This window comes from Anarhichas minor, unplaced genomic scaffold (genome assembly GCF_050575085.1).
Source record: "Anarhichas minor isolate MPS153535 unplaced genomic scaffold, ASM5057508v1 ptg000024l, whole genome shotgun sequence".
Taxonomy (NCBI): domain Eukaryota; kingdom Metazoa; phylum Chordata; class Actinopteri; order Perciformes; family Anarhichadidae; genus Anarhichas; species Anarhichas minor.
The window spans coordinates 5,376,716-5,403,602 of NW_027466470.1; the positions used below are offsets into that span (position 1 = coordinate 5,376,716).

Below are 26,887 nucleotides of genomic sequence, written 5' to 3' on the forward strand. Positions count from 1 at the left end.
CGTTGCTGTGTCTTTGCCACGCTCTTCTCCAGTTGCCCAGAAGGTCGTGGCCATGAGGAAAAAGCAGCAGCTCTCCATCGGCCCGTGCAAATCTCTCCCCAACTCTCCCAGCCACTCGTCAGTCCCCGCTGCATCCATCCCGTCTGTTCACATTAACCAGGTAAGATCCAAACCATCAGAGGCGGCACACAGTTGTGCTCACTGATCGTGCCGTTCCATTATTGCGTATAAGAGCTTCATTTATGTAATTCTTCTCATAATCGTGACTTCTTTTATCAGCGTGGGAAAATAAATAGAATGTCCCTCCATATAAAGACTTTCAATCCCTCCATCTTTCTCTCTCTCTTCCCTCCTCCCTTCTTCTGATTCCGTCGGTTCCTCTTAATCTCTCTCGCTCCCCAGGCGGCCAATGGTGGGGGTGCATTCAGCGACTACTCCTCCTCCGTTCCCTCCACCCCCAGCATAAGTCAGCGGGAGATGCGCATTGAGACCATCGCTTCCTCCAACACGCCCACGCCCATCCGCAAGCAGTCGAAGCGCCGCTCCAACATTTTCACAGTAAGTATGCGACAGCTGATGCAAAGCAACACCCACTCACACTACTAGGAGGCATGTTTGCCAAAGCACACTTTGTCCACCAGAGGGAGACAGGTCGCTCGAAATGCATCTCGGCCATCTCTCCTGCCTCCTATGCAGGCAAAGAAAAAAAGCGTCTTGTTCACACAGCACAAAGGGCAAAAGGAGAAAAAGACGAAGTAGAAATTAGATTAGATCCCCGAAAATGCTCCAAAGGAATAAACCCTTCTTTCAAAGCAAATATCAAAGATAAGCACTGTGGAAAATAAAAGCTCTTTTCATGTCCTTTTTCTTTTCTAATTGGATGTAGTAAGTGCACATGGATTACGTTTCTCATCTCACCCATAACAAACTAGGCCCTCTGCACTGTCTAAATCTTTGACCTCCCTCCCCCTCCCCCTCTTATTTTTACTAGATCCTTTCTTTGCAGTGACTTCCCTTTTGGGCAGAAACGGCAGCAACAAACCGCCACCTCTCCTGCCCGACCGAGCTAAACTAAAAAGTCCGAGCCAGCCAATGCCCTGTTAACGCGCTGCTAGTAACGCATGCCCTTCACCCTCCGACGCCCCAGCTCCAGATAGAAATCCTCACCCAGCCACGAACCGTCTCGCTGAGTCTAAACAACTCCCCCCAAACCTCACCCCGCTTACTTCTACTCCGGCCCAAATCCGATCTCGACCAGCAGGAATTACCGCACCAGTATCCCGACCCTTGTCTGCCTGCTCTTTACCCCATGTCCTGTCATATTCGCCCTTTGCTCTAACCAATAGCATATGTGTGCACTAACCACTCTAATTTCCTTAGCTGTCCTAAGCTTGTCTTTTACTTGTAGCCTCTGCCCTTCTTCTTCTACCCAGCCTGCTCCCCCCTTTCCTCCTCTCTCTTCCCTCCTACACCAGCCTTCTTCTCTGCTGCTAAGCCTTTCCTAATCTCACGTAGTCCGCCTCTTTTCGAGCTCAGGGAGGTCTGCAGATTTTTTGTTTTTTTGTTTTAGTCCCAGAAATAGCGTTGTTGTTGTCCTTCAAATCAATGAAATCATTCTTCAGAGAGCCTGTTTGTGCCTCCAAAAAAAAAAAAGCCAACGAGTGTTTTCACAATGCCTGAGTCAGCTTTTCCAAAGGTTTGCTTATCGTAGTGTTTTTTTTTCTCCGGCACTCTGTGAGCTTTGTGAGACAGAGAGCAGGCTATGTGAGATGACTTCTTTCCTAACTCCTCCCTGGTACATCCACCCTTCCCCACCTTTAAAATAACTCTTCTCCTCCACCTGTCTTTCCTGTCCATCAGCCCTTTCTTCTGTCGCCCCTCTGACCCCTGTCTCCTATCTCCTACCTCCTTCTCCCCCTGTCTCTAACTCCCTCTCTATCTATCCCCCGACTCCTCTCTTTCTCCTACTGCCTTCACCCTGTTACCCCAGCTGCTGTGGGAGCCGCAGGCTTTTTTGTGGCCTCCGAGCAGTACAGGCTGTGTGCTAGCTCCCCTTGTTGTCTCCCTTCCCCCCCTGCTAGGTAGTGACTAACCATGTCCACCAGAGAAATGACCCTCTCCCCGTCCGCGTCATGGAGATACCGAAGCACGCCACCTACCCAGTGTGGGTGCCGGAGTGGCAAGCCGAGCGGGAGTTTCAGCTCATGACCTTCTGAGGAGCAGCGAGCCGAGGGTGGGAGAGGGGAGGGTGAGGGAGGAAAGAAGGAGGCGGAGGAGGAGGAGGAGGAGGAGGGGACGGAAAGTTTACGGGGCGATGTCGACATTTCTTCAGTGACACTTGAGGAGTGCAGTGGGCTAAGGAGAGGAAGACTTGCAGTGCCAACCTTTTTGCCGTTACAAGAAACCCCAGAAAGAGAAAATATTCCATCAACACAACAATATCGAGGATGTCCCTTTCCTAGCTTTGTCCGTTCTAAAAAAAAAAAAAAAAAACAAGTTGACATCTGTGTTAGAAAGTTCTCTAAAACGTCCTGCTGCTCGCTGATAAGACGGCAGGCTGCCATTCATGTTTTCTAGCCACACTCTTGTAAGTAGTTCACTTTATGTTAGTTTTGGGAGTTTCAAGAGAAAGTGTTCAATGAATGAAAATATGCCTTAATCTCATCAGTAGACGAGCTTTGACAGATCAATATCAGACTCACTTTAGTCATCACATACAATGTTTTTGATCTAATATAGCAGAGGAGAACATTGCTGCAAGTAATAAATCTTCACTTGTAATCAGATATAAAAGTAATAATGGCCACATTTGTGGCACTGGCATTGGGACTCTTGAAATTAAAACAAATCCTTTGCTATGTGCAGCGTATTGAGTTAACAGTGTTGGAGAGAAAAGAATTATTGCTTTTGGGTTCAGATTCTTTTTGGCCCGAGTTTAATCCGACGACAAAAAACATCAGATGTGGTTTATTAGAAATGCCCTTTTTAAAGTAGGTGAATCTTTTTATATTACACTTTGGTTTTTTTTAATTTAAGGAAACAAATGAACTTTAAAGCTTTACTACAGAAGATCTTATCACTCCGTCTTTTCACCGCCCTCACAATCAATTTCACCAACCACAATCATTTCAAGCCAGTCTTTGCCATAACTGTCCTCGGCCACTAGGTGTCAGCACAGTACACGTTATTCTTTCCTAGCGCTTCCATGGTCAATAAGTTGAAACAATCGGTTTTGTAATCTGTCTGTGGTTTTCCTGACGTCTTCAGGCTGTCCGTCCCTTTTTGTGTTGAAAAAGCACACTGTTTAAGGAATTTAGAGGAATACTGCGGCATTTTTTATACTTAATTCCATCCCACTCATTCATTCATCTTCATTTAATCCATGTATTCATGTCTGCCATTTGACGTGTCCCATTTCATGTTTTTACTCCCTTGACCTTTTACCAGATCTCCACGTATGAAACGAAACATAACCAAAACAAACAAAGAACAAAAAAAAAAAAAAACATGACACTGTTTTTCAATATTTGCAGATTTGTGCTTCTATTTCCAACCTTTCTTCAACAAAAAGGGCTTTCCAACTCCTTCCGAATTAGAAGAGCATGATGGTTTAAAAAAAAAAAAAAAAAAAAAAAAGTCAGAGTCCCCCTGCTTTGCCAGACAGGATAGAGAGGAGATTATTTATTGAGGACTTACAGCTTGTCGCTGCTTTACCCTCGGTGCTTTATGGCATTTAGGGTAATGCATAGAACTTGCACTATACGGAAACCATGTGACTTTGCGTCGAACGCGGCCTGAAGTCGAGTCCATTTTGGGTGTTTGAGCGCACTCAAAGTAGACTTTCAGAGACAGACTCTAGGGACTCTTCTGGAAATGCCCGTCCACCACCTCCCCCCCTCCCCCCTCCCCCCTTCCCCCAAACTCCCATTCAGACATCCCACACAAACACACGCTGTACAGTCAAGTCACTCTTGGAACTGTTATCCAGCCACCCAAAGGACACAACCTTTCCTCACATGACATCACACTGCCTTTCGCCATAAATGAGGACTCAAGGACTAGACGTGCCACGTTGTTGTTTTTTTTGTTCTTCCTTTTCCGATTTTTCCGACATTCGTTTGGTCCGTTTTTATTTGATTCCTTCTTATTTTCCAGGGAGTATTGAATGGAATTGAAAAAATGTGGTATAAATGTATTATCATGGAGGTATTTCAGATCAGAGTAATTTGGGGTTATTTTATGAAGGCCTTCATAAACAGCAGGGTAGAGTGTTGAGGTATTACAGAGAGAGATCATATTGGATGACACTGGGTTGCACCGACTTGTATGAATGTAGTTAAACTTAACAATTGTTTTCCCTTTTATTTATTTGAAGTTATTTATTTTTTGCACATTCAATTGTCTTTTATTCATTTATTTATTTTCATTTGATCTCAGTTTAGGTTTTGGTACAAAGATTATGAACTCTTGCATAATCGCTTTTCTATCATGAACGGATTGACGAAACTATAGACTGCTGTATATCTTGTATTGTATTTTATTTACGATGGTACTCTATAAAAAGTACATACATATAAGGAGTATATGAAATAATGCCTTTATTGTTCATCCTATATTTTGTGGGAACTGCAATGTTTGGCTCAATCTGTTGAATATTTTGAAGTGAATTTGTGACTTGCTTTGTATGGTGTCTGTATAGAAGCTAAACAAGTCATCATTAAAAAAAATAAAATGTTGGAAAAAATATAAGCAGCAGAGTTGGTTTACTTGAACTCGGACTCTACCTCTTCTCCATTGGTGACTGGACATTTCTCATGTTCTGAGTGAGCCCATACACACTCATGTCTGTCCCTACCTGTGTCACATCTCGTTGTTTTGGGGTGGGAAAGTTATTATTATTATTTTTTTAATGATTTATTTTAATGTAAAGTTATATTTACTGTCTAACCAACTAACTCCCCCCCCCCCCCCCCACACAGGCACAACCTGAAACTTGAAATGGTCATGTATTCTAACTTGACATTTGAATTGTTTGATATTTTGCAAAGATGATTTTGTGTCCCACCAGGTTTTTGCAGGTTCGGGGGAAGCTTCTTAATCTGAAGTCTCCTGTGAAATAACCATTTCCCCTTCTCTCCCTTTAACCTGTTGTGAACTGTAATGTAACTATGATGCATCAAAGGCCTGTGTCAGTGCGACTAAGCACAGCTGAAGCTGCGCTGCTCTTGCAGCAGTTGGTCTGCAGGTCCACTAAGGGCCCGCTCTGGGTCTCACACAGAGGAAAAGGATCCCTCCCCCCCCCTCCCCACCCCAAAGGGTTTCAGGGCTGAGTCATGACTCAATGTGTGGTCGTCCTTGGTCTCCTCTGTGTTGAGATGTGTCTATCGTGGTCTTGGTTTTTTTGGTCTCTTATTATTTTAATTTGAACTTGCACGTCGGTGTTACTGCTGTTTGTTCCGCTGGTCTGCTTGTCTGTTGATTTCGAGCTTCTTTTTGAGACTTTTATTTTGCAATGTCGAGTTTCTCCACGATGCTCAAAACACAAACCCCTCACCTCCCCCTTCTCACCCCCAGTCTATCTCTCTCTCTCTCTTTCTCGTTCTCTCTCTCTCTCTCTCTCTCTCTCCCTCACACACACCAACATACGCCCCCCAAAACTCACCTCACACCCCACATCTCCCACTCTGCTTTGCCGTCAGTTTGTCGCTTCAGTTGCTGACTGACTTTCTTGTTTTCTTGCAGTCACGGAAAGCCAGTGAACAAGCAAAGAGCGTTGACAGTAAAACAGACAGCATAGGCAGTGGGAGGGCCATACCTATCAAGCAGGTAAGCCGCCTTCCTCATTTCTACCCTGTACCTTTCTCATAGATACCTCGGTAAGTGGGATCCCCTTTGGTGCTATTGGATATTGTTTCCTGTTTAATGTTGATATGCTGTGTGTTAAGGATTTAATAACAGGGGATATAGGCCGTGGAGCTCACCGGTGGGAATTGGTCATGTGCTGTTGTAACCACTAGATGGCGACATAATACAACTTATCAAACTACCTCAATGCCAAGTGTAGCCGAGGACAAGAGAGACGAAGGCTGAGGGTTTAGATGTAGAGATTATTAGCGAAAATAATTTGTGTAAATCACACGCCTACCAAATTAAAAAGACACAATCAGCTCGTTTCGGACCTCATACATTGCAGGTAAAATGTAATAAAATCTTAATAAAAATAAACATTTTGCGTCTTTCTTATTTTAAACATAACTGAAAATAAAGGTTTGTTTTAACAACCAACGTAAACGAACTTCAGAAATTTTCTTTTTTAATAGAGCCAGTTATTGTGTGGCGTTAAGTCGTGTCCATCAGTTGGGGAGAGATGGTTCCAATCCTGTTCTGATGATAATCTTACACATTTTAATATAAAAACGTTTCGCCCCCGTGGAAATGTTATTGTTATTATTGCTCATAATTGTGCGTTGGTAGTAGTTTTGCATAAAAGTTCATTCAGGCACATCCATATAATCAACTTTGACAGCTATGATTAGATCTCCCAATAGACGTCGTTTTCTTTAGACTGTTTTTTAGGTAGTTTCATAATCGGTTACTTTGCGCTGCATTAAATACAACAGACTCACTGACTGATTTCTATTTAAACATAGTTACAAATTTTCCCCTTCTTGAAGAATTTTTGCCGGTATCTTAGTTATTTTTTTATCCCTTTTTTTTTTTACATTTTTCTTTTATGTATTCAAGCTTTGCTTTAAAGGAGCGGTTTGCAAGTGCTGAACACTGAATTACACATCTGAGTGAGGATCATTTTCTAAAGGTCCGACCACAACCGAAGGAGAAGTAATTGACACATTGATTAGTAATCACTTGTGATTATATGAGGGCTTTTGAAAATGGGTCAGCATCATTATACTATCCTCTTTACCTGCGGAAGATAATGTCCTCTTTGAAAATGTTGAGCCAGACATCCTCTTTCCCTTTGGAAGAAAATTGTCACGGCTTTGGTTCGGCGGAAATAATGGCACTTGTGACACTTCCGAGCCCCCTCGCTCAATCAAATATGGCTTTGAGGAAACCATCAGATACAGCATCTATCGGCCTCATCAGTCCGTCACTTATCGTACATGTTCATATGATAGATACAAACATCTCGTGGTGTTAAATTAAAATAAATTAATTTGTGTTCCATTTCTTTTACGTCAAAATTATACTTATTAATGTGACAGATTTGTGCGCACCACCCTGGATAAATGGCTGAAAATAGATATTCAAACTTCACGGTGGCCATTGTGCGAACATGTCATCTCTGAGCTCTTGGTTTTTAACTAGATTAGTGTAAGTCTCTGCAGAAGCTGGCAAATCTGATAAGCGCAGGTGAGCAGGAGGTTGTTTTTCACACATAGGACAGAATCCCCCTCTGAGCCATCTTTACTGTAAAATCCCCCCCCCCCCCCCCATTCTTATCCACCACACTACGGGGAGGCTCCTCTCTAAAGTCCAGGGCCTGTTTCTCTGAGTATCATGGCAACTTTTGACAAGAGCCATCCCCCTCTTTATCTACAAAGGACTTTCAGAGAGGAGGGGGGTATACAGATGTGAAGGGAGGGGGCTAGCGGTGTTACTATCTCATCTCCAGGCCAGTCAAATGCACAATCAAGGAGATCAAAGTGTCAATGTGAGCTTAATTACCCCCCCACCCCCCTCACAAGATCAGGCCAAACTACAACCCCCCCCCCCCCATCACCACCTCTCCCCTTCTGCTCCCACCCCCCTCCTATCTATAAAAATAGTGAGTGAGGATAACAATGCCGTTACTGCTGAGGAGCCGGCAGTGAGTGCATTCTTGCCCCATCACCGACCCCTCCCCTCCCAACCCAACACACATTAACACACACACACACACCCCTCCCGTCACAAAGGGCCGGCCTATCAGTCAGGCACAGTGGCAGGATGCAGCTTTTCTCCTGGTCGTCTGACAAAAGACGGGAAAGACACTATCTCCTCTGTGTAGATATGACAATTGTGTGAGCAGAGAGCACGTCTGGCGATCGGCCTGTTTCCTTATGTCGCACACGCTGAACACACTCATCTCTTTGTGTGTGTGTGTGTGTGTGTGTGTGTGTGTGTTGAAGGGAAGCACACATGTTACCATTTGACGCCAAACTATCCCTTAAAGAGCAGACTGCTCAATCCGAATGTGGCAGACAATTGAACAATTATGATGACTTATGTCAAATCGTTGTTGTTACTGAAAGACGTACCACAGCAAAACTGATCAAATACAACGACAGAAATATGAGTCTGCACTCGCAAAGATTTTCACATTATTGTCTTAGCATCTTTATTGATCTGCTTCCCAGCTCTGATGAATATATGAAGCTGCGCACTGATTGCATGTATAGATTAATGTATGCTTCAGTAAGGCCATGAGATGAGCAACATATTTGCTTGTAAAACATGCATTATAAAGTCGCCAGAGGCCCTGTGACTGGATCATTTACTTTGTATGATTATAGAGTCATTTAAAAATGTGTTTACAGTTCTTTTATTGACTAAATTGAGAAGAGTCTGGGCAGTCAGCAAGTTATCGATTGAAGGACACAATATTTCTTCCTGAAAAATCACCAGAACCAAGGCTTACTGAAATGTAAAATCATATTTATGTCATTTAAATGCACAAATTTCACTTTTTTACTACTTACTTTGAACAATAATTAAAAAAGAATATATGAAACTGTTGTTTTTTTCGTTTTTTGAGAATTTTAGGATTTTTTATTTTATTGCAATGCCCAACAAGTTGTTTTACAAATTGTTCAGAACAATTTATTAAGCTTCAGCAACACACAGCCAAAGTTGATGCTGATCTTTGTTCCCAGTTGTCTTAATTTTAATTTGGAAAAATAACGTTTTCCCATCGTAAAATAAGATTTTAGGAGAAGATAACATCAAAAAATATCCTTCTACTCTGTAATTTATTTATTTTATTTGCAATTTTTTACCCATATTTAAAGTCCAGCTCCAGTGAGAAGCAGGCAGGTATATTCATAAGGTATTAAGAAGACCAAACTCTCCCAACATGCAGCCAACAGTTAGCACTTGCCCCCCTCAGATGAATCAGGGTTCGGATTAGGATGATTGTCGGCAAACAGCCTGGTGCCCAGGTCACCGAGGGTCAGCTCTCCCTGATGTGTTAATCAGGATTAAAGCCTGCAGGATGGGCCTGGCTAGCAAAATACTACCCCCTTTAACCCCCCCTGTTCAACTCACACACACACACACACAGGCCCTGGCTGTAAAAGCACAAACATCGCCCTGGCTTAATCCCCTAATTAAGCGTGCCCCTCCTCACTATTTAACCCCAGAGAGCCTCCTGGCCCTTGCACTCAGCAGCGTTTGGCCACCTCCAGCAGAGGAACTGCATTGTTTACCAGTGGATTTACTCAGCAGATAAGGAAACCATCTGATGCCTTAAAAGGCCCCAGAAGATAAAGTAGAATAGAATAAGAGCTGAGTGGGCTTTGAAGAGGGGAGATCACACTCCCTAATCCCAGGATTGAGAGGTCTTCCAGAGTTCAGCATGTTATGTGTATGAATGCAGGGAGGAGGTCTGGCAAATTGGATTGTCTCTCTCTCTGAATGCTCTCTGTGCCAGAGGAACTTGGCCAACTTTGTAAGGTTCAAAAGATCACAATAGAAAAACTAACACGTCACTAAACCTGCCAGCCAGCAAATGATGCTAAGTAATGAAAGTTTAAGGGGATTTAATTACATTTTTTTCTTTTTAAATGTATAATCACTTCCATACTGTTTCATAATCGTCACTTATCTGTGTTTGTTTTATGACACAAAGGAAATGTAACTGCCATAACGAATGTGTAATAACAATAATAATGCTGTTTTGTGGTGTTTACCGTCCATAATGGCTCATATCATCCACCATGCTGCTGTTTGAGAAGAGCACATGCTCACCGTGATGCCTTGTCTGTTACAGGGAATCCTTCTGAAGCGAAGTGGCAAATCCCTCAACAAGGAGTGGAAAAAGAAATATGTCACACTGTGTGATAATGGCGTCCTCACTTACCACCCCAGTTTACATGTGAGTCTGAAACCCCCCCCCCCCTCACGTCCTCCTTCTTTCCTCCCCATTCCTTTTCCAATCGGCTTTATGTGTTTGTTACACTACTGTTTGTACTCGAGGGTGCTGCTGGAGGTTTTAATGTGCGGCTCTTTCAACCGCTGAGCGCGATTCCGTTGATGGGATTACATTCACCACCGCTGCCGGAGTGAGCTGGATTACAAGCATATAGGCTGATGGTTTCTACAGAGGCTTATCGCTGTATATTACAGCTGTATTAGACAACCCTGTGACTTTAAGTGTAGTATTAAGAAACGGGGACTACCTAGTGGTCATCTCTGTCCCCCCCTGTGGTGTCCGTCCCCGGTGCCGTCTAATGGAGACATGGCTGTGCCCGCCGCGCCCAGACTCCACGCTGGCTTGTATTTATAATGGTTCCCGCCACATGGCAGCAGAGCCTGACCAGCCTCCCACATCCATCTTTGTCAGAATCCCGCTGGGCCGCTAATACCTCTTAAACACTCGGCTGGCTGGCAGCAGACAGCTCACGAGCCCCGGTGCCACACGCAGAAAAAAAACGCCCGCCCTTCTCGCAAAAAAGAAAGTCCTCCCGTCGCTCTCTGATCTTCCAGCCCCGCGTTTAAGATGTTCAGACAATTTGGCGAAGGTACAGTGAAAGATGGCCGCAACATCTCGTCTCTAATGAGACAGCCCCAAACTTTGAACACAAGCCCAACAGTTAGACACGAACCTTGTGTGTGGCCTTGTTGCACTGACAGTGTGTTAGTGGTTTAATTTACAGGCAGTTATTAGCAGAGCGGAGCCGTGCTACAGTGATGTATGTAATTGACTGAACAGGCTATCTCTTGATCATTACAGCTATTACGGGTCATCAGGGCAATCTATGAATCTATGAATCTGTTGACTTACGGAGGGAGGTGAAATAAGGGAGACAGTTACATTAACGCGGTAACAGCTCCAGCTCATTTTGAGCGGCGGAGCGGAGAAGCAGTAAGAAAAGGGGGGAGAGAGATTGAGGGAGGCAGAAAGAGGGAGGGAGGCAGACTGAGAGTGGAAGAGGGGAACCTTTAATTTCGCAGTCAGCCAAGCCATCCACACAATCACCTTCTGTTAATTCTATCTGCTACATCAATTAAATTGTTTGTAGAAACTAATTGAATGTGGCTTAATCACACATCTTAATAGCTTTGCACGCTTCGATCTGGCTGTTAATTCCAGCAATAAAATGAAATGAGAGCGCTCACTGGGTAATTAGCGAGGAGGCTTGGGAAAGAAATGAGTGCTTTATGACACGGTAATAAAGCAGAGGAGCCGGTGGGGGGACGGCAAAGGCCGAGCTCGCCCCTATCTGGGTCTTTTTCTGCTGAGCCCAATGATTTTCACCTTGGCTTCCCACATTTGGGCAGTAGCGCCGCTTTAAACCAAATCAAATGCCCTAAATTGAAAGAGAATGAGACTGTTTCCATTCATTAAGCCAAACATCTCGCTATCGGGAGAGGCGGCGTGGGCACAGGTGATGTGTAATGGCTTTACAATCATTTTTTTCCGCTATCACACACCTTTTAGTGGAAGGTCTATAGATGGATTGTGACTAATGGGGATGGAAATTGAATAGTCTTTTAATTTGTTTTTCTTCCATAATTCCTGGATTCTTGTTGGTCCGCTGTGTGTAATCAGATCCCTGAATTGAGGGACATGAATGGAAATATTGGGACTTTTTTTTTTTTAGAGAGCAGGCCATTGACAACATTTGTCTTTTTTTCCCACTTTGTGCAGGACTACATGCAGAATGTGCACGGGAAAGAGATAGACCTGCTGAGGACGACAGTCAAGGTTCCTGGGAAGCGACCCCCCAGAGCGGTGGCCACCGTCGCCCCCACTGCCAGTCCCAAAACCAACGGGCTGACCAAGGACCGCAGCACCTTGCAGCTGGGCATCGGAAACACAGGTACCGCTTCCTGTCCTCATAGTACGGGCAATAAAAGTAAAGGGTCATAATTAAGAAACGGATTAATGTACAATTCAAGATATTTATTTCATGCATTCTGGAAAATAATTAACTGAGTGATGATCGGTACATTTTTATGCTGTTTTAGCTTCAACTTTAGTCTAGCTCAACAAGTGTGACGTCACATGACGTACTGTATATGATGAAGGATCTTCAAACTCTGATAAGAGAAACGTGTTTGGTTCAGTGCTTCATGAGGCTCATGACAACATACAATGGGCCAAAGACTTTTGACTTCAGGCTTTCAATCAGTGTCGTCAAAAACGATAAACAAATACCTTTCCGTGAGCCTCTTATCAGTGTTAATATAATATCACGGATTGTATATTTTTAACACTTTTTTGACTAATTGTTCATCTTTTAAATCGCAGCCACTCCAGTTTAGAAGTACTCCGTCTACGCAAAGCTCTTATTTCTCTTTTTCCCTATTTGTTGTGGTATGGACATTACTACTACATAATAATATTCAATTATTTTGGTAAATATGAAAGGATTGACATGGTAGGTAGAGAGTAATGTCTCGTGTTTCACGTGCCACGCTAAAGAGAAAAGAAATCCCAGGTATAATGTGTAATGGTTTATCAAATGAGTCTTTTATTACTGTACTTATTCTCTACGTCCTCACGTTTGTGATTAATCATAAAAATGTGTCCCAACAGGTTAATTATCTGCTTTCCGTATGTTTCATTCATGCAAATTAGCTGCCTCATAGTATGCACAATGATTACTTAATGAGCGCCTACGAGAAATCTATTCATTCTCAAAATTATTAAACAGGGAATTGAAAATTGTGTTTAAACATAATGGCTGTGTTTAAGGAAATATAATGAAAAAAATGGAGAGTTGTTTATTTTGGACTGTTAACGGCACCATGACACTGACCTAGTTGTATTTCATCCTCTATGGTAGAGGTGGGGGTCACCGTAACAAAAACCCGTTTGGTCCTGAGCATCGTGCCAGGGTTCCCACCTTTCAAGTTTAAAAATAGAGCTCCTCTCCCAGCGAGCGGTGCCACCGGAGGCTGCGGAGAGAGTCTGGCAGGTTTACAGAGGGGAAGCCAGTGATTGGATTTAGGGGTTAGGATTAAGAGTAATTAATACTAATTAGCAAAGTGAGCCCCGGAGGGAGGCGGGGTCCTTCATCGGCTGTGAAATGGGCACAGTGTTTCCATCTCTCAGGCTAAAGCTAACTGGCTCAGAGTGGGTACGGTGCCAAAAGACGGGTCGGCAGGGACCATTAGCACTGTCCAGGCAGGTTACCGTTAAACCTGCTCTACGGGTTTATCAGTCAAAAAAGCGGGAAGATGTAAGAGTTTACAGAGCGGAGGACGCTGGATCTGTTGACCTTGAGCGCTGGGTTGAGGGGAGTCGTTGGGGGCACACAAAGGGGCTTGAAAAACAGGCCAGATGAGCCGGGTTTTTCTGCCAAAACGGCACCAACTGGTCTGTTTTCTTTGTTGTTCATTTCTTGGATCTCAATGACAAATTCCCAAGATTGTCAGTTGCCATCCATTTGTGCATCAGGGAACAATGTGTGGGAGATTTGCCTTAATCTCCACTTAGGAAAAGAAAGGTTACAAATCACATCAGGTCTCTCTCTGGGTGGAGGACCATCTTCTGATTATGCGATCGGGATTTTGATTTCATTAGACGTGCAATTGATGAAGGGAACAAAGGGGTAATTTTTCATTCACGGCGCCCAAATCACAAGCCTTGTCTGTGCCTTTGGTAATTCATTCATTCCTTAGATCTAAAGACCTTTATAATCACTGGGAGAAGAGGGATAGCGACGTGGAGAAGGAGGGGCGGAGTGGATGGGGGAGATGGGAAGATGAAGAGGAGAGGCTGAGAAGACAGAGAGTAAATGAGAGGAACGCATGCGCCCACGAGTTTGCCAAGCGGCCAGGTTTAATTCCTTTGCTGGGTGCTGAGCGGAACCATTTTAAATATGATCCTCCCTGTTAACACGCATCCTGCCGTGTCACCGGCGACAGATACATTGTATCAAAGTATTAATGGGCCCAGTCACTTTGAATCAATCCTGTGGTGGAGAGAGATGCATGTGGAAAAGGTGGAGATTTTTAGGAAACTGTTGAGCTCATCCACAGTTAGTCTCCAGCTCTAATCTTTAGCCCAGTAGAACCAGTAGCCACGTACTCACCGACCAGCAGACCCTGCCAACATGAGACACTGGTGCAATCTGGCCTCTTGCAGGAGTCATCCAGCACTTTTATTTGTTAGGAATATTTTTTGTCTTCAATTACCTTTAAGGCAGATGCAATTAGCACCCAGGTATCCATAACCAACGATGCTATTTGCACCTGATCTGGGCACACAACATACTGTCAACTAAGTGTAAAAACAACCCCAGTCTCCTGGGTACAAGTCCTGAATTTGACTGATCCATCCACATCAACCTACTCCCTACACATACTTTGTCGCTGTTTCCTAAACCTACGACTACTAAATCTAAATATTCCGTCTTGCTAACGTTTGCTAAATTAAGTAGCATATTCAACTTGGCCGGGTGTAAATAATCCGAGTAGCTGCTGTGTGAGATTCTCCCCTTGGTGCAAATAGACACTCTTTTTATTTTATTTACTTACGTCAAAGTATCATCAAATTCATAGTAACAGTGCTGGAAATGTCTACAAGCATCCTCTGACGATAAGAAACCATATCATGAGGCCTAAATGACAAAAACAAAATACAATTTTAGATTTGTCCTAAAAAGAGAGATATCTAAACAAGTAAAGACAATAGGATGGTATTGTCGTACACAAGGGTTAAAGTAGAATCTTGAAGTTGGTTCAATGCATACAGTTTTTGTATAAAGACAATATATGATGCACAGATTTGAGTGACTCGAGTGGGGACTGGCAGCAGCAGTGGGGGGGGTGGAGCGTCTGAGCGCTGGTCAGGATGATGGTGGTGGTGGTGGATTACACACAGCCGCAGATGATGTGCTGCCCGGCCCACATTAGCATGAATGCTTCATTATCCCACTACTTGTACATAATGGCAACAACTCCACGGAGGGGTCAGGCCTCGTCATGGCTCATCAACCCACTGACGGCCCGGCCTAGAGAGAAATGAGAAGCAAGGCAGCGCTGCTCCCCGCTAATCCATCGCCTCTACTTAACACCGCGGCCCTGGATCGCCTGCAGAACACACTACATGGCTTCTGTTTTACACGTGACGATACAGTCAGCAAGACATATTCATAACGCTTTGTATTCAAGGAGTCATTGTTGTTTTTAATAAGAATTGTGCTGAAGGAGACTTGTTGTTTTTAATTACAAAATTTCATTTGCAGTGGTTGAAGTAGGATTCAGATACTAAAAAATAAAAATACTCATTTTTATTAAAAGCTAAAGTCTGTCATCAAAATGTAGAAAAGTGTTCAAGAAAGTATCAAAAGTACTTATTATGCAGCAGAATGGCGGCTGTCAGTGTTATGTAATTAAATATGAGATTATTATTACTGATGCATAAACTTGTTAAAGAATTTTAATGTTGCAGTTAGCTGAGGTGGAGCAATTTTGTTACTACTTTATGTTGTTGGGTAGTTCAATCCATCAAATTGGATGTTATTAAAAAAATATGCAAAATATGAATTCACAAAGTACCTAAAGCTGTAAAATAAAGGTAAAGAACAAGTCTCAAGTAGAATGGAGTAAAAGTATAGAAGAAAAACTCAAGTAAAGTACCCTTATATTTACATTTACGTACATTAATTGTGTAAATGTACTTTATTTTCTACCACTGTCTACGTGTCATGCAATTTCGCACTAAATGTCTCGATCGCTGCTGAATTTTATTGCAAAGATAAATGCTGATACATTTCATCAATAGAGACAAAACTAATGTTTTCAGTCTTGCTTTTCTACTCCTCAAATGTTCTCTTGCATCATAGTTTTTTTTTTTAAATGATTCGTTAGTATATTATGCTATTAGTTAGCAACGTTCAGAATGAAATCGAATCCTTTGGACGTTGGGTAGCAGTAGTCGGGTCCATCGTCGCTGTCCGTCCACCAGAGAGCCTCCACTGAAGCTGCAGGTCTGGAGTCAGGCCTGGCTGGAGCTCAGAGTACAGTGCTCTTTTAATGCCACAAGCTGATTATTTCTCCACTGTAATTACATTATCCTCCCCTTTTATGCAGGAGTGGCCTCTGGGGACTAATGATACAGCCATGTATAATTCATTAATCATTAGCATCCAATTTGACAATTAGACGTGATTGTTGAATTTTAAATATCAATGTAACTTGCCTTGTAGTTATCTAACAGGTTTTTTTTATTATTATTTTTTTTACCTGTTTTCCTTTTTAAGGGGTCAAAGAGTCAAACGTCACGCTTCAGAAATAAAGAAGTGTTGCTCTTTTAGTAGCAGAAAATAATTACGTCTAAACAATGATTAAACATTAATCTGTATAAACGAGGTTTTTGCTATAAATAACGGTGTGTTTTTTATGAATTTTTTTTAATTAATTTTTTTTATTCAGTAATAATAAAAGCATCCAAAAGCCTGTTTTTCGAGAAGGTATCAGCTGATTTAATGTGTCATTCATCCATCACTTTTTTAAAAACAAAGTTTCACATTTTCTTTTCAGTAGCCCTACTCTCTCCCCCTCCTCCTCTCCCCCTCCTCCTCTCTCCCTCCCCCCTCCTCCTCCTCCTCTGCTCTGATTTCAGCATGCTAATTTAGTCAGTGCTCCTCAGCGTGATTCCCTCGCTCTCTCTCCCATTCTTGCTGCGATTCTGCTCCCTCCCCTCTGGGACCTGAAGATTAATATTCCTGGGCCCAACAAGATAATTACTGATACTAATTAGACATGATTATGTGAATTTGATACACTTATTACTCTAGATAATGAGTAGGACATATTATCCTAACAAGCACCCGTGCCGCTTAGTTTACTTTACACGCGACTTACACACTATATATTTTCTGTTATTGTCACCTCAATCAGAAACTGATATTTTCTAGTAATTATTTAATAAAAGGTCCTGACGTGTGATACCTGCGAGATGAGAACGCATCGTTGAGAAAATCAGAGATATGGCTTGTTTTCCAAAACAACACATTTGAACCTTTCAATGCCTATTTAATTGTATTGTCTTTGGGATTTAGTTGTGCAGCCTGTAAAGGAGTATTTGTGACAACTTTTAGGGTACAATTACTGTGAAAATTCACTTTTTCTGACGACTAATTTTATTGATAAACCCACCAACCTCTTTCTTGTAGGTCATACAAAATATGTTCTTATTAGTGTAACGTTAATTAATTTCACAGAATAAAATCGCACTTCTTTTAACAAATGATTGTATCACATGACACAGTACTGCTCCCGTTTGATGCATTGTAACTCTGAAGCAGTTAATCTGATTCCCCGCTCATGACTGGAAGTGTATCGATGACTTCTTCAGAGTAGTTAGGAGGTGTCGTAGCGACTGCTCGCGAACAGGAGGGAAGGACCCCACATGGCGCAGCCTAGCCCATGAATTAGTAAAGAGAGCCAGGCGTCCGTGGCTCGCCTGATTGGAAGTTAGGGAGAGAACGCCTGCTGACGCCAGTGGAGATCGATGTGGCAGTCAGAGGGATGAGGCGAGATAATTAGCGTTCAGAGTGTATCTTGTTAATTAAGGGCTAATTAGAGGCAGAGGCGGAGGGAGACGGGTTTCGTGTGTGTGTGTGTGTGTGTGTGTGAGCGGGGTAGTTGACAGAGGGATGTGCACAAATATGGAGGCAGCAGCTTTGCATTGCTGTAGAGACTACCAAAAACTGTGAACTCAATTGCATCACTATAACTTCTTTACAGACTTTTATGGGTTTTAAGAAAAAACTAATAAATTTTCTTCTGCCTGTGTCTTATTTTCCAGGTGCTCCTCACTCCAACAGCAGTTCGTCCCTCCAGACGGGCGCGTCGTTGTTTAGCGGCAGCAAAGACGGCATGCACCAACGCTCCTTCTCCGTGTCCAGCGCCGACCAGTGGAATGAAGCCATCAACACCAGTACGAGCAGCGGAGCCCGTAAGACATCCACCTTCTACATTCACATCCCCCTGAATCTCCTCCAAAAGTCTTGCCATGCATTGTGCAACCGAAGTGTTCATGCAACCCAAAAAAATGAATGGACCCGATCTCGAGGTGCGGTGTGACGTGGAGACGCCATTTTCCCCGAGTGTGTTACACAGGTGGAGCGATCCTCTTTTTTTTTTTATAATGAGGTGATCAGGGCTGTGATCACTGTGACCTTTGTGTCTGCTGCTCTGTGATCGGGGCGGCGTGTTCAGAGGAGAGGAACAGTGAAGGTTAACTTCAATGCGTCTCCACTCGCTGCCTCTGCGTCACATTGCACCTTGTCACTGTACTTGAGTGAAGTGAGATAATATATTCACCATGCATGTCTACACCCACCCTGTCTTTACCTTCCATCTTACTCTTATGCCCCCCCTCCTTCCTCTGTTTTCCTCTCTTTTCTTCCGAAGAGGAAAATGAATGCTTTTTGGGGGTACCATTCATCACCAGTTATTTCCCTCTCTTTGTGGTTGGCAGTAAAAAAGCACTTAAATGCACATCAACAGAATAACAGTCATTTCCATGCATGTTTGCACTCTGGTAGTTCTCATTAGCGCGGCGGCGGCTCCCCCCCTCCCCATGGGCTCCCAGGGGCCCCGGCAGTTTAAAGAGCGCACTTTACGAGCGCTGCTGGAGTCCAACTGCACGGCCCTCGTGGTTCCGCAGACAAGCCTGTCTCTCATTTGGAGCTGCCAAACGATCAATTCTGCCTGGACGCAGGCACTTCCATCACCCCCTACCCCCGTCTCCCATCAGCAGCATGCCCAAAGCAGAATTACTTAGATTCGTGGGGTCCTCAAATAAATGAGTGTGTGTTGTGTATGTGCGTGCGTTCTCGCTGATTCTTTTTATTTTTCTTGTGTGTGAGTGGGTTGCTGTTTGCATGTGCGTTTTGTTTTCCACGGCGTGTGTGTGGGAGGAGGTAAAAAAAAAGGCTTCATACTGGATGTTTGTGAATGTGCGTTCGGCGTTTGACGCTTCTGCAGAGGACAAATAATTCCTAAACGTTGTGTTGAGGAAATAAGGAGGCCTGGAATTTTCCCATTTTCATGTTTGGTAAACTGAGAAGCCCTCGATATTAACATAGCTCATTAACCAGCATCCAGTCTTCAGCTAAATCAGATCCACACTTTGCTCCTTTATTCTGTTTTCTTCAATTATTTTCATGCTACTCTTAAGGTAACCACAAATGAGCTCAAATGAGGCAAATGAGCTGAAAATAATAGCAGAAACATTGCGTCAAATGATAGATATGTTGCTCGTCCTTGGGAAGGAGTGTCTCTGTAATCAGTGCATAGTCAGTGCAGACAGTTTAAAGGCTCGTAATGTACTCCAGGAGCAACATCTCTGTGGCTGAAAAACTTTCTCGAGAATATCTTGTTTTCATGTCACAACTTAAGAATCTGAATGGCGGCAGCAGAATGCGTCTGTAGTGTAAAGTGTGACTGGACTATCGGAAAACAAAAGCTTGATTGAAATGCGGCCCTCTTATCTTTCATCCTAATGTGCCTTCAATAATCAATAGAGGGAGTTCCACAGTGAAGCGTGCTCATGTTTTGCCATTTGAATTGACTTGAACCTGGCCCAATCACTCCATTATCCTTGGTGAAGGTTGCAGGTTAACATAAAATGTGATTCTGAGATGCAAAAACAGCAGATTGATGATTCACTGGAGAATGAATGCGTCTTAGCCAGGTAACCATTTCCATATTATTTAAAGAATGTCCTCATTTGTAAACCTATTGAGCAAAGGCAGAAGCAGAGGTAGTAGCGTCTCTTGAATATTGAGCGCAGATTTTTGATTAAATCCCGGCCCAATTTTTTTCTATTGCTTGCATTCATAAAGACACCCATTCTTAATGCGCCGGGTGCTTGTTTAGATCCCGCTCGCCTTCGTACGCCTCAATCTTTGAGCCTGAATTAAAAGCAAGAGGCTCCAACAGTCGTCTGAGCAACGTGACGGGCTCGCTGATGACAACAACTTAAGTCATGGTCAAAGTGTGAGTAATGTCACGTCTCCAAAGGCACGAGATTACCGTAGATCGGTGCTCGCCACGGGTTCAATAATTAATTCAATATAATCTTGTTGGTAGAAGAGAGATGTATTGGTTCACTGATCTCATGGCCAAAAATATATAACAAGTGAAATTATGCTACAAATCTGTCCAAAATGTAATTTAATAAAGGAATATCTTCTATTAAAACACAAACAATTGAGTGAGTAGGAAGTTGACTTTAACTTGATTTAAAAGATCGATTCATTTTTTCAGCTTCTCAAACGTGAGGATTTTGTTGCGTTTCTTTGTCAAATATGATCGTAAATTGAAAATCTTGTGTGTTTTAGATTGTTTGTCTGACAAAATAAGCAATTGGAAAATGCCATTTTAGGAACTGGGAAACCATAATTCTTTACTTTTTTACTGCATTTTATGGGAAAATCCCATTAATTAAGAAGATAATCAGGAGATTTGTCCTTGAAATTAATTGTTAGTCGCAGCACTAATGAGAAGAGCAATATTTTAACTTTTTACCTTGTGAGCTTTAACACTAAGTTGCATGTTGATAATTCTTAAGTATCGCAATATTACATTCGTCCATATCGCACAGCCCTCCATGAAAAGTTTTCACCGCTGCCTTTTTTTTCTTTCTGTCTTTTCGTCCTCCACGACTTTAATGCTGCGACTGCCTGCTCTGCTATGTGGTAATTTATATATAAGTGCTATTTCTCCTCCAACTTTGCATATCAGGACACAGGTAGCTAATGCATGGATAGCCTTTTCCTGTGGCACTGTGTTTTATACCTTGGCCTCCCGATGTGAGGGTGATAGCATGTGGGGCGTTTGATTTCTACGCTAGGCCGTAATGAAGTTTGACATTTAGTTTGGAGAGAGCAGCAGAGCGCGATCAGGCCTTGATTAGTACGCTCTAATTGAGGATAATAAGGGGGAGGCGGTGATTGTTTCTAATTTTTGCCATTAATTGCAGCCGTTGGCTTTGATTGAGGACAGGCAGGGCTGCCATGTCAAGGGGCCTGGCGGAATCATAGTGCTCCTCACCCGGAGCCTCTTGAATAACAATGAAATGACTCCCCCCCTCTCCTCTACATCCCCCTTCTCTGCCTCTCTCTCTCTCACCCTTTTTTCATTCTCATTCATTCTCAGTGTGGCATTGGTAAAGGCAGGAAGCTGTTAGCGGCCCCCTCTTTGTCTCACCCATAGTCTTCAACCTGGAGCGTGTTTAAACTGTCATTTCCATAGTGGGAGTGTAATACGCTGTAATCACAGGTTAGACTGATACCTATTCGGCTGCCCAGGTGATATTGGCTGAGTGGGAAAGAGACTCCTGATCCCCAGTGTGCTTCATTACCCAGCTTGGTCCTGATGGCCCTCATACACACTAACAGCTAGCTAATAATGCCGCCGTGAATACTCTGCTTGTGGAATCAGTCCGGTTCTAACTTCATAATTCTCAATTTAAGAACTATAATCTACCAGTCATGCACAGTTTAGAGCTGAGAACCGCTTAAAGGCAGGAGCCTTTACATTATATAAAACCATTAGCTTTCAGGTGCTTTGATATTGTTGCTCAGTGAAGTGTACTGCGGTTTGATCCATTCTCTGCTCCTATACCTTTCTGGGTGCAGACTTCTTAAAGCCTTATTGGTGCAAACAAAGGGAGGTGCATTACCCCGTATATGTTTCAGGTGCAGGGGGTGCCGGATGAGCAGGGCCAGGGTCATTTTCCACAACATTAGGGGCAGAAATTGATAATTAGAGGTGTTTATGACACGGTTGGGGCCCCCGGGGGGCAGCCCTCCCCTTTAACCTCAAGCGACATTAAACAAATGCTGGCTGTCACGTCGGAGGCAGGTCGGAGCTCGAGTCTTCCACCCGCCATACGGAGCTGTGCCGGCGGGACAGACGCTGGGATGGAGAGGGAGGAGGAAGCAGAGGGTGGGAGGAGGAGGAGGGGGAATGGGGGGGGGGGGGCACATGGAGGACCCCTGTGCCCCCAGCTGTCTGAGCCAGCTAATGACTCGTCTCAGGGGGGCTGTTGTAAGAGAGCAGGGAAATTGAAACAGACGCCTCGACGAGGAGCTGCTACATGTGTGGCTGCGTGCTGCCATTCAAAACACCAGAGAGCTTACTTAATGTATGTAGTCCAGCACAAGCACCAATGTTATGTTTATTAATGGGATGGCGAAGAGTCAATGTTGTTATTTTCCAAGTAGCACTTCACTATTTATGCTTATTACTACTTCTTAGGATGGTCACTTATTCTATATCAAATTAAAGATACCAGTAGTTATGAACGTTTTTTCCCCCCCCCTAGTAATGACATCGTTGTTTGTATACATCAGCTCTCATCAAGATTAATCTCTAAGTGGAGTGCAGACGTAACATTGTGTGTCTCAGGTGCCTCCTATGTTTTGCCCGTGCTCAAACAATGCATCCCCCGGCCGAGAGCTCCCCTCTCCCCCCACGTTAGCATCTTCAATCCCCCGCTGAGCCCATCTTACTCCTCCAAGACAGCCCCATCTCCCCAAAGGTAATGACCGAATTAGGCCTAATGTTGTACACTGGCTAATGGCACAGTGCCGCACATTATAGCATGTGCAACTGGCAACGACAACAGCAATAATCCCTGAGCCCCTTGTCCTCCTGCACTCCACCCCTGGGGCTGGGACGGTGCACAGGGAAATGAATGGAGTTTGCCACACTACAATGAGCTTTTGATGGGAGACAATGGAGGAGGCTGCCAGCACCACACAGGGTGGTAAAGGGGAGAGCAATATGGGGCCCATCTACCGGCCCTCCCTCCCTGCTTCCCCAAGGGCCCTGGCCCCCGCTCCCAGATTCATAATGGCATCCGGAGGGGGAAAGAAGGGAAAGTGATGTCAAATGTCAGGAAATCAGAAAGATGGCAAGCTGACAACCCCCTCCTATCGGCCCATCCCTCCGATCCCTTTGCCCAACGGTAGCACAGGTTAATATCACATTTATAAAATCACTTACAAGAAACAAAGCCGGCTCTTAGCCCCCTGTCACTCTCAGACAGTCATATAGAGAGCTTTGCCGTGGGCTAACTTAGGTAACCATTTGTTCACGGATAGCCCCTTACCTGTCCTTCACTCTATCTAAAGCCGGAGCCACGCGGTTACTTTTGCAGCGATCACAGGCGCCTCTAACTCTCACCGCTCGTGGACACATTTTGAGGATGTGACGAGCCTGCCTCTACTTTGCATGATGCTTTCAATGAAGCTCCTAATGTCATTCATTATTCATAGCTCAGTGTCATTTCACAATGATTCATGCGTTCTTACATTCGATACATAATCGTACATTTTATGACTTGAATAAGTTAAATTGAAGCTGCCAGCTTAGTTTATTTTGAAAGGCACGGTTTCCCATTTTTCAAATCTGTCTCCATTTTATACTTTTTTTTGTCTTACATTTCTGTCTTCATACTGGTCTTGCAGCTTCAGCTGAGAGCAATGAAGACAATTAATAGTGGACTAATCAACGGTCCTCATTAAGCACAAAAAAGAGCCAGCGTGATGCTACGGCACTCTGCCGGAGCAATTTCGAGTTGATATTTCATCAAATCATTTTTATTTTTAAATTGGACTCTCTTGGATGCTCTTCATCCATCTTCTGCAGTTCATTATCTTTATATTATGGTTCATCATGGCAATAAATATTAATATTAATTTTCTTCATTTTATTGTTTCCCTTCATTTTGAGTTAGACAGAAGCTTTTGTCTACTGTATTTGTCAAATTCCATATAGTTTCTTAACTAGTTTCAAAAACTCTTAGAAGTATAATAGTTGAATCCAAGATGTCATCTTTGTGACTGCACATTACGTCCATTATAAAATCTTCTCAAAGGTTTTTTGAGCGTAGTTTTCTCCATGCTGGTAAATCAGCCTTAATAAAGTGTTGAAAACCCACCAAGGTGCATTGAAAGAGTTTTATATAACTTCTTGACTTCATGAGAGAATCCTGCAGGATCACAGTTTGTTGGATGTGTTTTGTGGAGTTAGTATGGAACTGTCTATAAGCTGAAGCTGTGACAGTGAAACTCAAACTTACCTACATGGGCAGTGATTATGAAACTGAAAGAAAAATCTTTAACACACAGAATAATAATAGTTTTTCACTCTCTGTGTTTTTCCAGCCAATGGGATGAGTGATCCTGCGAGTTCCTTTGTGGGCAGCGCCACGAGTCCTAAACTTGAGCCGCCTCCTTCGCCGCACGCCAACCGCAAGAAACACAGACGGAAAAAGAGCACGGGCATCACGAAGCCAGACGGCTTATCTGCAGGCAACGAAGGTACAGCACGATCACATTGCTACAGAGACTGAAAGTATAAAGATGTCATATTTCCATCACATTTTCTGTATTGTTTTCCACCGTTTGAGGTTTGACCACCGCTCTTTCATCTGGTTACGCGCTCTTCTTCTGCAATGACTTAATGGCACCTGAGTGAGAAATTAGAGCCACCAACTATTTATCTTGAAGAACCAACTCCTAATGCTCGCATAGCCGAGGTGGATGTAAACGTGCACTTAATTTGCATTTTCTGTTGCTGATTTTCTGGAAATTTGCGCTAAATTTGGATGGAAACCTGTAGAGACCTGAGTTCACTTACCCGATAATTAATAATATAATAACTAATAATTCGTTTAGTTTCTATGTGCAGCACAAAGGAGTAAAACCCACAGATGTTTCAGTCAGTGTGCAAAATTGGTGGTGCTTACCAACCAACACAATCGGCTCTTTTTTGCTGTTGGGAAGCCAGAGAGGGATCACATCCTAAGAGACGCAAGAGGGACTCCTATTGGTGGGACTGTGTGCTTACACAGAGGTGGGTGGGATTTGGGGAAAAGTGCAAACCTGAGCGTTAACACCCTCCCAGGGAAGCTCCTAACTGGCAGGTTAAAGGAAGTGGTAGACTGTCATAAGCAGGCAAGCAGACAGAGAGATGGTTCTGTGTAACGAACCATCTGGCGGGTCAAGTTAATACAAAGTAACTGCAGATACTAAGTTAGGAATGGAAAAACTGTTAAAAAAACACGTAACAGAAACTTTCTTACTTTTTCCTATGCAGTTTGTTATAGAAGTAAAGATCCACTTTGATTTTAAAAGAGCTTCTACATTGTGATTGAATAGGCATATGAGGCACATAAAGGTGTGTAGTTTGGTATCTCTGTGTGCCCCCCCCTCCTGCACAGTGCACACTCTCACCCCCCATTTTTATTTTAGCGTAGTCTGAGAGGCCTGATCTCCAGAAGCCGTGGCCCTCCTCAGCAGGGGAGTGGCAGTCGGCTCTCCACCCAATTAATAATGATTCTCCGGACCAATGATGAATGGAGTACCCTAATTGGATGGCATTGTGAAAACACTGGGACGCATTTCAGAGGCCATAAAACCGATGTCACCGGAGCGGGATGATCAATCAACAAGATTGATACGCTGGATAACAACAACAATGGCATTGACGCCTCCTAAATGGGGCTTGGCATTTATAATCATTATACTTTTTTATCATGGTCTCTGACAGCTTCTCTTGAAACTCCGAATGGGGTTCTTGACCACATTGTTGTTCAGAGGGAACATCATCAGCATGTCGCAGATAAGTGCTGTGCGATAAGTGGTGCTGTTTTTGTTGTTGGAGTGCTATGTGGTCACGTCACCAAACTACTGGAAGTGAAACTCAGATCTGATCATTTTTTTTTACATTTGGCAGTTGTATGCACAGAAGCAGCTAGCAGCATAGTTTCCTAGTGTAGAGTCCATTGCTTCTGTTTTATTTGACATTACTTGGCTCTTAATGGGACCTAGCTCCTTAATGGCTGGCATTATCAAACATCATCAAATCTCCTCGATGAGCGCCCCACACAGGAGTAGCTGATGTCTGATGACTCCTGGACTTCCCAGGAGGAGGAAATCTAAGAGTAATCAGACAGGAGGAGGCAGATTCTGAATGTTCCTCACGTCATCAAACACGCACATTGTTTTCTATCTCATTCATTGTTCTCTGCAAGGTTTTCCATTAGCATCACCTTGTCTGTTCTGCTGAATGCTCTGGAATACAGACGTATCATCTTAAATATTGGATTCACCCAAGTCTGGGATGTGAGTTGTGTCTCCTGTTGAAAGAACAGAGGAGAGAGGAGAGGAGAGGAGAGGAGAGGAAAAGCAGAGGAGAGGTGGGATCCTTGAATAAATTGCTATCAGTTTATCTCATTTACGGGGCAATCAGAAGCGTGCAATGCAGGCTGAAATTGAATTTTAGTAGCTGTGAAGCGTCATAAATCAAAACAGCGCGCACGTCTTAAGGTGAGAAATCATTTTGGTCAACATTGGACGTGTAGGATGTAGGAGGGAGCCTGGAGAAACTGTTGCTGCACCATCATTTCCAAATATTGTACCGCGGTACTCTTCTACATGGCTGCTGAAGTGGGAGAAAATCTTATACATCTTTTATCAACTCAAATTCGTCACTCTGATCACGAAAGGATAAATGACTGACAGTAATTGCACAGACATATATTCTCTGCAAACGTTCAAATCGGCTTTAGGCGAGCCAAGAGCTTCAAAATCACATTTGAACCTGTGCGTTAGATTTAAAAATGCATTTATTTCAAATCAATGTAAAGCTGTATTTGGTTTGTGTTTGAATTCCCTGTTACGTCTAC

At 43.3% G+C, this 26,887-nt stretch overlaps 1 protein-coding gene across 3 annotated transcripts in view; it reads left to right on the forward strand.

Annotated features, from left to right (window-relative positions):
- The window catches only part of agap3 (ArfGAP with GTPase domain, ankyrin repeat and PH domain 3), a 107,465-nt gene that overhangs the window by 60,710 nt on the left and 19,868 nt on the right, over positions 1-26,887 (forward strand). Inside the window, exons 7-13 of one of the 3 annotated variants that reach the window (XM_076098492.1) lie at positions 33-160; positions 403-558; positions 5,743-5,826; positions 9,992-10,096; positions 11,873-12,044; positions 17,987-18,136; positions 24,363-24,518. In XM_076098492.1, coding sequence (XP_075954607.1) covers positions 33-160; positions 403-558; positions 5,743-5,826; positions 9,992-10,096; positions 11,873-12,044; positions 17,987-18,136; positions 24,363-24,518 — 951 coding nt within the window. Of the gene's footprint in view, positions 1-32; positions 161-402; positions 559-3,533; positions 3,597-5,742; positions 5,827-9,991; positions 10,097-11,872; positions 12,045-17,986; positions 18,137-24,362; positions 24,519-26,887 lie in introns of those variants that run through there. The other 2 variants (XM_076098494.1, XM_076098495.1) reach the window with 2 other exon arrangements.